We start from the raw sequence: 14,807 nt of genomic DNA on the forward strand, positions 1-14,807 counted from the left end.
CGCTGTCTAGCGCACAGCTGAGCAACACCCACAGAAGGAAGCAAAGCCCACATTTCAAAGGTATTTTCAGCTAGTCTGGTGGTTCATTTAGCCCAAAAATATCTTAGTAATTTGAACTCTTTAAGAGAATGTTATAAAAACAAAACTCACTACCAGATGGTGGGAGTTGAGAAGGAAAGGTTCTAAAGAAAGAATCCGGAGTGTGGTCTGCAGCCTTGGCAGAAGACTCTCGTTCTCCTTTGGGAGATGAGGATGTTTTTTAATTACAGCATCTCATAAAAAACATTTGAAAGTGACAACCTTGATATTTCCATCCATCCCTTAGCAGCCTTCATAGTTTTTCACGTATATAGACAAGTTTAAGTTCAAATGCATTTCACCGGCAGCATTTTTTCATCCCAGACAGATATTCAAACCTGCTATTGGCTCCAAATCAAGGACATAAACTTAGTGAGTGTTTCTAAGGAGTCCTAGGCTGGTATTGCATCTGAAAAACAGGCTTCTGTCTTGGAGGAAGGAAGAAGTTTAGACACCAATGTTTGAAAAAAATGGAAACTGGTCAGAGACACACGATTGAGTGAGTGAGTGAATGAGCGAGGGAGTGAGAGCGTACATGGCATTTCTCATGGGAAGGTCTGTAGTGTGGACGGGGTCTGGCTGGGTGGATAGACAGCCATACATTGGTCTGTCAGCCATCAGGATACCCTTGCTTGAGGATTCAGTCTCTTTGCCTCTATCTCAATCTTCCTGGCCAAGTCAGCTGATGGCTGCAGACTTGTCCAGGCTGGAATTCGGCTTAGTGTTTAGTAGGACATCTAGGTCTGTGGGAAATGGAGGATCTGCTTGATGGATTGATTCTTCAGCCCTCTTACTCCTCCCCTTCATCCTTTCCAAATAACTACCTTAATCTTTCAGAAACATCTTAGATAAAAGTGATTTTCCTCAGACTTTCGTCATGTCTTCCTTTCCTCCTTCATGATCTCCAGATATGTTCATTATTTTCCTAAAGGGTGCCAGAAATAGATATTGCATACATCAGAATTTCTCTTAACAATTCTTGTTGCCAATATTGTCTTTAGGTACCGTGGTGGTTTGAAGGAGAAATGTTCCCATAGTCTTGGGTGTGGATCACTGGGTTCCCAGTTAGTGATGCAGATATTTTTGCTGGAGGAAGTGTGTCACTGGGGGTGGGTTTTGAGACTATATCGCTTCACCCTACTTCCGGTTTTGTCTCTCTGCTTTGTGTTTGTGATGGAGATGCGGACTCTCAACTTCCTGCTTCTGCCTCTAAGCCTGCTCCTTGCTGCCTCTCCAATGACAGCCTCTTATCACTCTGGAATCTTAGGCCAAAACCAACTCTTCCTTTCATAAGTAGCTTATTACGGTCAAGGTGTTTTGTCAAAGCAACATGAAAGTAACCAATACAGGCACCAGCACTCATTAATTTATTTGTATACATGTGTACATTCAGGTACAAGAAATAACAGGAAAAATTTCCTCCCTCATTGTCTTCAATCACCTAGAAATATTATTTTAGTTAAATGTGTCAAGGACTTCTCTGAAAGTAATCTAGAACTCAACTGATTCCTGGGAAATTAATTAACCTCTGTGGGTGTTAGGTTTCCAGCACCACTCTGCAATCCTCTGTTTCACTGTTACTCAAGGAGGGTCCTTGACTACTTCCTGAGACACTCCCGCTGCACATCTTGGGATGTGAGGTATGGTAATGGATAGAATGGACAATGGCCAGCCTATATCATTCAAGGTGCATTTTGAGGTCTTCTCTATCTCTAAGTCAGCTGGCATCTTCTTACCCAGCAAACACCATCAGATCTATGTGGAAACTGAGGCCCCCGGGGTAGTTCAGTTCAAGCCCTCAAGTTGTGCATTTAAAGGCGCAGCACTGGGCCTTGGTGCAGGAGGCCGAGACTCACACACCCGTAAAGCACAAGCAAACTTTCATTTATTTTTCTAAGACCTCCACAATGCAATGTCTGATGCAGCCATGTCTGATGGGAAGGGCAAAGGTCCTAAAGCCAGCACAGCTGCTTGACAAAGATCCAGCCAAACTGAGCTGCATGATGGCCTCCATGCCACTTTTGGTTTTCATCTCCACCTGTTGCATACTTGGGGGGGCTTTTAATATTTGTACAATTTGGGGATATTGGATTGGTGGAAATTTTCTTATGAATCATTTATGACTTCTCTGAGGAGTACTGCTTCTAAGCTTCCCCGGGGAAGTCCTGAACATACTACCCCTCTCGCTTTTAGGGAGATGTCCTTGTCTACTTGAAGCTCTACCTTACACCTTGGAGGTTGTGACACACATATAGAAGAAGCCAGAGGTCTCTTTCTGAGGCTGTGAGACATTCTTGAAACATCTGTCCCTGTACTTACTCAGGAACGAGATAATTAAAACAAAGTAAACTTTAAAGGTCTCCAAGATTCGGTGGCCAAGAGGAGTTGGGCACAGATCAGATTACAAGCCTCTTCCTACTGTACACTCAAGTCGATTACATGACCTATACAGCAATAAAGTTAGATTAGCTGAAGTTGCCTCTGCCCTACACAGAGACTTATATTGATGAGCACAGAGTGGTGTGGAAAGATGATAAAAGGATGAGGTGTCAGGACCTCCCTTCTTAGAAAAGTTGGCTTGTGCAGAACCACGGTTCTGTCATGTGACCAAGGAGCAAAAGAAGGCCAGGATTAGACATAAACAAATTCTATAAAGATATAAATTATAAACATTGAATTGTGCCAGAAACTGAATAATAATTGCAGTGGCTTTGGCTTAAAGATTTTTCTTGGGCACTCTGACCATTAAGAGTTAATAATACACTGCTCTGCACATGGCAGTCTGCCCAGGTTGGCTTGGAGGTTTTCTTTCTGTCTAGCATCCTCGAAGCCACAAAAAGCTGGCAGCCTGAGAATGAGCTATCAAATGCCTCTAGATTCTTAAAAGTTGGGGTTACAGGGTTGATGAGTAAAAATGATTATAAAAGATAACTGTTTATCAATGATGACTAAACTTGAGGGAAAATGTTTGTAAAAGATAACTCTGTTCTGTCATGGTTTATCAATGATGATTAAACTTAGGACCCCAGATGGAAAAGAGAAAGAGTTAAACAGATGTCTGGAAACAAAAATGGCATGATCTGTGTTTTGGAACACCATGCTTCCTGAATTCTGTCTAAACAATGAAGTATTCTAGCTGCTGGTCAGTCAGGATATAAGACTGATGCCACCATCTTGGCCTGGCTCACTGCTTCCCTCGCCTACTTATTGCCTCTGATAGGGAACCTGTCAATCAAGGGGGCCCACCCCGAGCAGGGAAACACAGTTTGGGACTTGTACCATCCTTAGGTTGGAACCCATAGGTGCTCTTGTGCCAAGTCTTGTGAGAGTCTACAACTCTCCCAGAAACCGGTGAGTCTGGGAAAACTGGATTTTGCCACATCTGAGGGCAGGCAGGCCATCTGGGGAGGGGGGTCTTGGGGTCATAATTACCATGACATGGACAGTACATGTCATTTGTGAAAGGGTTTTGTGGTGAAAAAGTTATCTTTGCAAGTGGGGTCAAGGAATGCCACAAAAATTATACTACAAAACAGACCTCACACAGAGATTTATTGAGGAGGTGGGGGTGTGTGGAAAATGGTTGCCTTTGAGTGGAGATAAAAAAAAAAAGAGAGAGAGAGAACGACTAGGCCACGGTGAAGGACTTTATAGGGGTACGGAGCATGCACAATGGTGAAGACGTTGAGGGACTATAGGCACTGAGTCATTGAAGGCAGGGAGGAACCTGTTTCTAGAATGTGGGCGGTTCTTAGTTGACTAAAACTGTGGCCTTAGGATGCCTTCCAGAAGCTCTTGGATCTTCATGTCTGGGTGGAATCCCCACCTTTCCTAAGGGTGGCCAGGCATTCGACTGAGGCTAAAATAAGCCCCTTTAAATATATGCAACGTCTTTAAAGATCTGTGTTCATTCACTGTTGGAATTCTTGGCCCACTCGCCCAGCTACATGACTGCGCCTGCATTGTTCAGATGCTTAGCCATTCCAGGGTTTTATGTCCTACATAATGGGTGTGCTGCATGGCCGCGCAATCTATGTGCATGCAGGGCCATGGCGCAGCTCCGTAAGTCCATGTGCGCGTGTGCAGGGGAATGCATTAAAAAGCAGATTGCAGACTCCTCCCCCCCCTCCCCCTCCCTCTCCCTGCACATGTCTTCCACAGGCCTGGTCACGTTCTCTTCTGTCCCTCCCTTCTCCTAATAAAACTCCGAGAGTGGGTTTTGCCGTGCCTCGTGGCTCTCCTCGCAAGGTAACAGCGCCGCTTAATGAGGAACGTTGCGCTGCCACATAAAACCAACACACACAACCCCCGTGCTTAAATTCAAACCCAGTATTTTAATCTGTAGACATCATCTTTGTGTTTAAGGCCTAACACTTTCAACTAAACTAGGAAACTTACTGATGAGCCAGGAAGGCTGGTTCTTGCTATAAAATATTCTTTGGGGGATCCGGTCCCTCAAAAAAAAAAAAAAAAAAAAGAAAGCATCATGGAAACTTTTCTTAGTACAGATATGAAATCAGTACCCCTGAGTTGTTACCAATTCATGGTACAGAATTGCCCCATGCCCTCAGTCAGAGATCCTTCTATTTTAAGAATGATTTGAGGGCTGGAGAGATGGCTGAGAAGTTAAGAGCACTGGCTGCTCTTCCAGAGGCCTTGAGTTCAATTCCCAGCAACCACATGGTGGCTCACAACCATCCACAATGAGATCTGGTGCCCTCTTCTGGCCTGCAAACATGCATGTAGGCAGAACACTGTATACATAATAAATAAGTAAATCAGAAGAAGAAGAAGAAGAAGAAGAAGAAGAAGAAGAAGAAGAAGAAGAAGAAGAAGAAGAAGAAGAAGGATTTGAAGTCACCCTGGCCTCTCGGTTATAGCAAATACCCTTAGGGTAAAGAGAAGGCAAAAGGTGGCAGAAACGAGATAGGGCGCGTGGACCAGACCTGCTTCCCTGTCTGCCTCTTTTGCGGCCATCATTACCAGCAAGCTGCCCTTTTGCATTGTATTGCTATGATTTTTCGTGTAGTTTTCATTTTGTCCGTCCGCTCTCACCCCGCAGAATAAACTTACTCTGTTGACCCATGTGGGTGGCTGAAGGCACTTTGTGTTTGAAGGTTCCATTTAAGGCTGGAGCAGGGGGAAGGAATTAGAGGAGAAAATGATTGTCGAAGGGCCTTTTGCAATTCCCACTCTCTCCCAAAACTGAGCCTTCCGCTCCCTCAGCTCCCGTTAACCTTTATTTAGAACCAAATAAATCACTCGTTTCAAAATTTATGCTCCGCGCCGAGGTCTGCTGGTGAGAACTTGCCTTTCCACTAGATGCCATTATTCAATGTGTGAGTGCAGGGTCCTCAGATCATCCTGTCTGACTGGTGACCTCTCGCTGACCCCATGTCCTCAGTGGGTTTATTGGGTAACAGGGTTTGTGGTCGCCCAGCTCACCTCTGCCTACCTCTCGAAGTCACGTGACTCACCAGTCGCTGTCAGCTTCTACTTGTTTTACAGCAGATTGAGTAAATGGCTGAGATTATGGGTTTCTTTATTATTCTCCCTGTTGTCACCCCTCCCCTGTCCCCTACCACTTTTTCTATGTGTAAAACAAACAAACAAACAAAAACTGTAGGGATTCGTTCCTATGTGCTGTTTAGATTCAGCTTAAGCTTGGGCATTCGAGAGGCCCTAACATAGCAATCAGGATATCATGCTTTCTGGAGAACTGGGTTGGAGGAAGACATTGAAGATGGGGCGTTCAGGGTTTTTCAGACTCCCTCTGTGCAAGCAGGGTAGTAGAAACGGGAAGGGCAGTGACTCATAATGACAGTGGATATTAGAGTTTGCTGCGCACTTCTGGAAGGGCTCCACTGCCTTATGTTTTAGAACATGGAAGTGGACAGGGACACGTGGATAGCCTCGTAGACAGTGTATGAGAAAAAGACATACTTCCAAGAGAAGAGGCAAGCTGGGGCAGGAAAAAAGGTCAGTAGCTCCAACGATTTGCCATGCAGAGTTGGGGCTTTTATGTCACGGGGATTGGGCTCTTTAGCTTTTTTGCATACAGTGGGCTTTCTTGGGCATGGTCTGCTACATGGAATTCTACACACAGCTTCATGCATCACATGTCCCCTCAGCATCTTACATCTTCACCTAGGAGTGTGCATTTTAGTATTATAATGAGCCGTAGGACACCTTCAGACACATGGGAGTGTCTCTGTGTCTGGGACTGTGCCAGGGACTTACTTGGCATTGGGTAGGGGATTTCTACCCTTCCTCTTCTTGGTTGGTTTCTTTCATATTCGAATTTTGCCCAAGGCCTTCCAGATCTCACTCTCTGCCCTTTCTGCCTTATGTGAATGCTATGGGGAGAGTTTGAGACTGGTTTTGCCCCCTTTCATCTCCTGCCCAGCTGGCAAACTCCTGCTTTCCTATTCCCCCAAATTGTAAAAGCATCAGGGCAGGCCCAGAAACCTCAGATTTGAGCAAGTGATGTGCCTCTACAGGGGATTTCACCATGTTTTCCTGCCTAGTGCCTAAGAGAAGGTAGGACCTGACTTGTCTGTTATGCATCCTCAGAGGATGCTCAATGCTGTTCTGGGTGAGAAAATGAAAGAGTGGGTGAGGAATGGCATAGAGTTGGGCCATGTGAAACACAGGAAAGCTCTGGCAGCCGCTGGATACTTGAGGAAAGACAGGCGGGGAGACTGTGGTCATTGACACAAATCTTGGGGACACAGCCCCTGGCTTGTTCCCCCATGGATGAAAAGATCACACCAAACAGACGGGGCATAAGGTTGGCTCTTTGCTCTTTACAAACTGTGGAGGGTAAAGTCAAAGTTTAAAACATGTTTTTATCCTTAAAGGAACCTGGGATGTCAACTTGTTCCTAGACGAAGTCTGGATTGAGATCTTAGTTACGAAGATGGAACCAATGCGCTCAAATACTTGACATAGAAATGAATCTCCACATAGCCTCTGAACTGTCTCTTTTGCTGGAGGATCTCCATTCAGAACTGGCCCTGCCTGTTTGTGTACTCATTCTGGGACAGCAGAAACCTTAGGGACATTTGTACGATGCAGTGTTTGTTCAGGCTTAAGAACGCAGTGGCTGCTACCACATTTAATAACAGTGCGCACAATCTCTATCCCTTGACATTTCTACTTAGCTGCTTAAAACCAAGCCCATGGTCTCACTAAGAAGAGCAGAGGCAAGCTGCTGTACTTAACTTTACTTCATCCTGTTGACACAGCATCCATGTGTGTCTCAAATTCTGAAATAGCCACTATGCATGCGTCAGATTTTTATTTTAGGCTTCATAAAATTTGTTTATACGTTAATATTTTTTATTTTATTTTACGTGCACTAGTGTTTTGCCTGCATGTATATCTGTGTGAGGGTGTTAGGTCACCTAGAACTGGAGTTACAGACAGTTATGAGCTGCCATGTGGGTGCTGGAAATTGAACCTGGGTCCTCTGAAAGAGCAGTCAGTGCTCTTAACTGCTGAGCCATGTCTCCAGCCCATGTGTGTACTTTAAGAAAAACTTTAGAATGCCCACTCACTTGTTCATGGATGTTTACGCTTGGCTTCATCTTATCAGTGTTCTGGATTAATCAGCCACGTTGTATTTCACCAAATGCCTTTGTGATATCTTGTCCTGTCTGTCTTTGATCACACTTTTAGTGCAAACATACTTCTGGATGATCAGTTCCAACCAAGACTAACTGATTTTGCCATGGCACACTTCCGACCCCACCTAGACCATCAGAATTCTACCATGAATATGACAGGCAGCGGCAGGAAACATCTGTGGTACATGCCAGAAGAGTACATCAGACAGGGAAGACTTTCCGTCAAAACTGATGTCTACAGCTTTGGAATTGTGAGTGCCATCTATTGGTTAGCTAAGGAAGAGAATTCACTGCCAAGATGGCGCCCAATCCTTGGGGGTTCCCAACCTGTGGGTCGTGACCCCTCTGGAGTCAAAGGACCCTTTCATAGGGGTCGCATATCAGATATCCTCCATATGAGATATTTACATAATGATCCATAACAGTGAGAAAATTACAGTTATGAAGTAGCAACAAAATAATATGGTTGGGGGTCAGCACAGCATGAGGAACTGTATTAAAGGGTCACAGCATTAGGCAGGTTGAGACCCACTGGCTCAGAGGAAACATCTTAAGAGTTTTAACTTTTATACCTATTGATTTTCTGTTACTCATTATCCGATACATTAATTTTTCATAAATCTATGAAGTAATAAAATACAAGGGCATTAGTTAGAATTAAATCCATTACCATGATAAGCAGTTTAAACTAATGTTGTACGTGTTTTCAACCTCTGTAGCTGACTTTGTGTATGTTCCTTGCAGGTGATCATGGAGGCTTTGACAGGCTGTAAAGTGGTGCTGGATGATCCTAAACATGTTCAGCTGGTGAGAACTGCCCACATGCCGGCACTCGCTTGCCAATTAGTTGTCTGGTGGTGTTCCAAGAAATAAGTTTATCTTCTCTTCCTAGCGGGATCTCCTCATGGAACTGATGGAGAAGAGAGGTCTTGACGCGTGCCTCTCGTTTCTAGACAGGAAAATACACCCCTGTCCTCGGAACTTCTCTGCCAGGCTCTTCTCTCTGGCTGGCCAGTGTGTGGCAACTCGGGCCAAGTTAAGACCAACAATGGATGAAGTAAGATATACCTGGTTTTATTTATAAATTTAATTATAATAATTTATGAGTCGTGGAAAATCCAAGTCGGATCAACTGTGCATCTAAGTGAATTTTTAATTAGACAAATTCAGCCCCCCACGGAGAATTCTAGCCTAATAGATAAACTTTCTGGCTTAAAATGAACACCTTACACTACTGCTACTACCCCTGTGGAAGGCATTACTAGGTAGAACCAGATTATTCTAAAAAAAAAAATATTGATGCCTTTAATCCCAGCACTCAGGAGGCAGAGGCAGGTGGATCTCAGTGAGTTCGAGGCCAGCATCATCTACAAAGCAGATTCCAGGACAGCCAGAAATGTTACACAGAGAAACTCTGTCTCAAAAAACCAATATATATATATACACACACACACACATATGAAAAATGTGGCCAGCAAAGTAGCTTAGTAGGTAAAAAATGTGTCTGCCCTGCAAGCCTGGCAACCTGAGTTTGATCCCTGGAACTCACAGAAAGAACAAGGTGTCTCCTACCTTCACATGCTCTCCTCAGTACACGCCCACCACCATCACCAATAATACATTTAAAAAAATTAAATCTAGGCTGGAGAGATGGCTCAGAGGTTAAGAGCACTGACTGCTCTTCCAGAGGTCCTGAGTTCAATTCCCAGCAACCACATGGTGGCTCACAACCACCTGTAATGAGATCTGGTGCCCTCTTCTGGCCTGCAGTCATATATGCTGTATACATAATAAATAAATAAATCTTTAAAAAAAAAAAATTAAATCTAATGAAACGTAGTTTGAAGGGGAAATTTTATTCAACACTCTTTATGCTGTCCGACCCATTAAAAAGCACACACTGGTTTCCATTGTTTTAAAATGCACTCATTTGTCACAGCTATAATCCATTCATTTGTAAGCCAGTACTAACTCAATGGCCATTTCGGATGTGTATTTTGGGGGATGCACAGCAGTCAAGACTTGGTGGCTGTCCTCAAGCTGGATGTGCTCAGAAGTCCGATCAATAGACACGGTACTTCGACCCTGTAGACAGATGTGGTGAGAGTCAGAATCCTGGGATGACCGGGAAGGGCAGAGTCAGATTAGAGTGAGGTCGCCAGCCTATGCCAACCAGGAGGTCCTTGCTGAAGGTCACCGCTTAGCTGTGATCTGGAGAACGGGTTAGGTGTAGGCATCAGTACGGATGGAGGGACATCCTCAGAAGAGGCCATCTGCATGCCTGACTCAGAGGACATCACCCTTAGCTGTAAGACTTTGGGCAGTCCCGCATCATGGAGATGAGGGGAGGTGAAGGAGAGCTGGTGTGGTTAATACTACAGAAGCTTCCCTATCCTTGGAGGTGGGTTTTATGCCGAGTCTACTGGAGAGCTGTGGGAGATCTGAACGAGGACTTGGTCTGATCATAGTGTGAGAACCCTGGCCTGGGATCCAGGGAAACATAGAGGAGGCCTTATGTGACTCTCAGCATAGAATCCTGTCCCAGCAAGGATCCATCAGTGGTGTTGTAGGACAAAGTTAAGATCCAGGAGGTTGAGGGAACAGCACCAAAGCTTCGTCTTTTTAGATAGTTGTATGGGTTTTCTCTTGATCCTCAGCTTTACCTATAAAAACCAGGATAATGCCATTTATGAAGATGAAATACATTAAAAAAAACACTTCATAAATGCTCGAGCTATCTGTATTTTTAGAGAGGGAGAATGAGAATGGATGTATTAAGTCAGTGGTTTTCAAATCTGGCTGCATATCCAAATCTTGTGTGAAGCTGTTTAAATACCTTGGGTCTCCATTAATGACATGCTCTTGGTTGGGGACAAGAAAGCTATATTTTTAGAAAGCTCCCCTTTTTGATCCTGGCATTTGAGAACTAGAGGTCCCAGTGCCCTTGATATATACTCCATGAGAATCCTCTACTTTCTGTGGTTGAAAACGCACGAAGACTCATCTGACAGCTCAGAGTGAGATGGTGGCCAGTTCATGCCTTAGGTCAGGTTTCTTAATAGTCTATAGTTTCTTTTATACCTTCCTTCAAGTTGCTTGATGTCGCCCTTGAAATAATGGGCCTTCTCTGATATCTAATATCTTTTCTAATTCAAAATTAGAAAATTTGGGTTGGCACTTACTTTATTTTTTTTTTTGTTTTACTTATTTAATTTCCTAGTTATGGAAATGAGAGGCTATTCATTACTAGGTAGAGAGGCAAATGTAAAAAGGAATGTCACTCAAGCTTCTCTCCATGTTTTTTTACTTGCTAATCAGGTCCTGAACGCTCTAGAGAGCACGCAGCCTAGCTTGTATTTTGCAGAAGACCCTCCCACGTCCCTGAAGTCCTTCAGATGCCCCTCTCCTCTGTTCATGGATAATGTTCCGAGTATTCCAGTAGAAGATGATGAAAACCAGAACAACCACCCAGCGCCTCCAGACAAAGCTTTGAGGATGGATAGAGTGACTCAGAAAATCCCTTTTGAGTGCAGCCAGTCTGAGGTCACCTTTCTGGGCTTGGACAGACACCCAGGAGGCAAGAGAAGTGAAGCTGCTTGCAGTGTGCCCAGTTCTTCTTGTGAAGAATGTTGTCCATCAGAACTTGCAGCAGCATCCCAGGACTTAAGGCCTACTGAGATCACTTTGGGCTCCTCTTGGGAAGTGCCAGGCCAGTCTTGTGGGAGCAAGACAATGGAGAAGAGGTGCCCCTCTGGACTCTTCTGCAGTGAGTATGAACAGTCCAAAAAGCAGTGAATTCACCAGAAGATAAAGAAAAAAGAAAAGCAAATGTCACTGAAGGCACCTGAGTGAAGAATGTCACCATGAAAGGATCTGAGCTCCCAGAGTAAGGCCAAGGGAATCACTGATGGCGAATTTGAGTTGTGCATATAAGCAGCCAGGCAGTTCTGTCCCTTCCTTTCCAATCCTCCAAACAGAATGACTTAAAGAAATGTGTTATCAGGGTGATGTAGGTGGACTTTTCTGTCATAGTAGCCACTCCCAAATAATCACACAGAGACTTAATATTAATTATAAATGCTTGGTCGATAGCTCAGGCTTGTTACTAGCTAACTCTTACATTTTAAATTAACCTATAATATGTGCTCTCTGTCACATGACTATACCTTCTTTCAACACAGCACATTCATCTTGCTTCTCTCTGCATCTGCTCAAGACTCCTGAGACTCAACCCTTTTTCTTCCCAGCATCCTTTGTCCTGCTTATACCAACTGCCTAGCTACCGGCCAGTCAGCTTTTTTTTTTAATTAAACCAATCAGAAGGAGCCTTGGCAAACACACATCTTCACAGCATACAAAAAGATGATTCCATAACAGGAGGACTGCTTCTCAGTCAAACCCAAGCTAAATTAGAGCCATTTGGAGTTATTCAGGATCCTGGGTTCCGACAATCAAATGCTAGCAAAGAGTGGCAGGATCCCAGTGAGTCCTCCGTGTTGGTAAACCGGGAACCATCCACATTCCAGAACCAAGTGCATCCCTCACACCACCTTCAGCAACTCAGTGCTCCCAGCCATGTCATTACCAGCCCCAAATACAACAACACATTTCCACTGTCACCTAGGGTCCCATGTTCTCTCTGTGCACATGAGCCATATCCTTCATAAAGCCCTAACCTTCATGACCTACCTCCTTCTTTTCCACCCTCACTCAGAGGAGGCCTTTTATATTGTCCCCACTACCCTGCCCCTGCCTCCAATAAATCTCTTCCATGAGGTCTGTTGCATGGTGTGACTTTGTGGCATCCCTTGGTCCTCTGATCACTGCAGAAAACAACAACAACAAAACTTATACACTCAGTGTCCATCTTTCTACCAGGGTCAGTCCATTGGATTCCATTGGCTTCCCTTGGTCATAGGAATTGCTGGACATGTTGTAGGCAATGTCCAATTTGTAAATATTAATGGATGCCTTTTCAAAGAATTGTGTTTTTACCGTGATTGGCAGTTACCACTCTTTTGTTCATCGCTGGTTAACCCATCTATCTGGAAGGGAGTCGAGGTCACTCTTGCTCGGGCATGTTCTGTGTAGGGAACGGATTCTGGTCATAAGCCTGCATCTCCGTATTTAAATTCATAGAAGAGTTTCCCACATTAATCCAATTGTTATAAAAATTGCATTTAAAAGTTATAGTATTTTGTTGTTGTTTTACTAACCCCGAGACCTACTACATCCTCAGCAGAATGTGTAAAATTTTAATCAAGTTATTTTGGGTCCTGGGAAAAGAACTGATCACAAGAGTCTGGATCGCCTCTTCTTTGGCCCTGTTCTGTGCCTTCCAGGGTAACCTTTCTTCCTGTTGCTCCCGGAAGCCTCCTTTGATCCTGGCTCAGGTGTGGGCTCCACAAAGCAGCCCCCCTCCCCCTCCTCCTGTCCCCCTCGCAGGAAGCTTCTCTAACCTCCCAGCCAGAAGGACTGGCTACATAAATATCCCCTCAGCAGTTGCTCCTCTCTCTGAATGACGGTAGAGTGGCTGTGTCACCCTGTCTTACTGGATTGTGGGATCCTCACTACTGGTGGAATTTATTAAGGCAACTCCATGTAGTTAAAAAGGAGGTTTATTTTGGGAGGTAATTTACAGCTAGTTAAGGGGTTGGTTACAGGATCCGGGAGAGGTGAGGTGCAGTCCATCTGGGTTCTCTGGAGAACTCTGCTCGGTCTGCCATCCAACATCCAGGATCAACCAGGAACCAAGAGAGCCGGCACATCCAGATCTCCGGTCTTAAGGGCTCCCCTCTCGGCCCTGCCTCAGGGGTGGGCCATAGGTAGGTGTGACAGTTACCGGAAACCTCACTGGGGGTAGTACTTCCAGGTCTAAGCTGGAACAGCTACCCACTACACCTCACATTTATTCCCAGTTGTTGCTGTTACAAAGGAGCCCTAAGCTAGCGCCTGAGCACATTATTTCAGGACTCCTGAGGTTAGAAGGCTTATGTGTTCCTCAGGGAGGCTCCAGGGAAGAATCTTCGCCTTGTCTCTTCCCATTGGAAGCCACCTACACCCATGCACTGCTCAGTCTGTGGTCCCTTCCTCCACCATCAGTCACCAGGGTACATCTTCAGGCCGCAGACTCTCCTCTCTCCTCCTCTTCCCTCTCTATCTCCTCCCTACCTCTTTCCCAAGGGCTTTCGCTTACCCAGGACCCCCTGCTTCTCCCTATAAAGAGCCTAGTGATTGCATTGGGCCCATTTAAATGCTGATGAAAATTTCTTTTTCACAGGATCCTTAAATTATCACCCCCTCGAACCCCCAATTCTCATGAGATGTTAGATCGTCTCAGGCTTCTGGCCTTTGGGACATAGACTTCTTTGGAAGCTGTTACTCCATCACACTACCTGTTCAGGATTGAGCATGATAGCCTCCAGAAAGCTGCTGTGTCCTTCCAAATTAAGTTTAATTCAGCTGTATCTACAGATCCACATCATAAAAAAATCCAACCGTAGTAAATATTGCCTAGTAAATTAGCAAAGTGTGCATAATGACTGTTTCATGGCAATGGACAGAAACACTGAAGAAACTATTTCCGGAGGATGTACAGAGTCTGTCCATCAGAGGATTAGACCATGCTTTTTTTTCCACCTTGGGATGGTCACTACGGTTGGGTTCATCAGAGTCACTTTGGAGTCGAGGTTCAAGAAGGAAGTCATCAGAAATCAGAAGCAGGGCAGGTGAACAGAGAAGGTAAAACACTCGGAGCTCCCATCCTCTGAAAAGGCGGGGGGTGGGGGGGTGTGGTTAAGACATACAAGAAACTTCAGTCTAATTGACAAGCCTCGGGAAAGAAGCTGGAGGAGGTGTCCTCGCTCCCAGGCTGGTGCGAACACACCTGGCTGCCCAGAGGACCCACAGCTGTCTTCCCAATGGGCTTCCAAGCTGCATGTGCATGAGGACTAGGAACTTTAACCCTTATGCCTTGTCCTGGTTTAGCATTCCACCTGCTGAAGTAGCGAAGATTGAACCCTGAGCCTGCACATGCTAGGCAAGCTCTCTGACCACTGAGCTACATCCTCAGTTCAAGCATATATATACATGCATATATGT

The 14,807-nt window shown here is 44.9% G+C and overlaps 1 protein-coding gene across 1 annotated transcript in view; it reads left to right on the forward strand.

Moving 5' to 3' along the window:
* Irak3 (interleukin 1 receptor associated kinase 3) overlaps window positions 1-12,481 on the forward strand; it is a 64,058-nt gene extending 51,577 nt beyond the window's left edge. Inside the window, exons 9-12 of the mRNA XM_006973349.4 lie at window positions 7,759-7,957; window positions 8,451-8,513; window positions 8,599-8,763; window positions 11,025-12,481. Of these exons, the coding sequence (XP_006973411.1) occupies window positions 7,759-7,957; window positions 8,451-8,513; window positions 8,599-8,763; window positions 11,025-11,501 (904 nt within the window). The 3' untranslated portion in view covers window positions 11,502-12,481. The remainder of the gene's footprint in view (window positions 1-7,758; window positions 7,958-8,450; window positions 8,514-8,598; window positions 8,764-11,024) is intronic.
* The last annotated feature ends 2,326 nt before the right edge of the window (window positions 12,482-14,807 follow it).

Source organism: Peromyscus maniculatus, chromosome 18 (assembly GCF_049852395.1).
Source record: "Peromyscus maniculatus bairdii isolate BWxNUB_F1_BW_parent chromosome 18, HU_Pman_BW_mat_3.1, whole genome shotgun sequence".
Taxonomy (NCBI): Eukaryota; Metazoa; Chordata; class Mammalia; order Rodentia; family Cricetidae; genus Peromyscus; species Peromyscus maniculatus.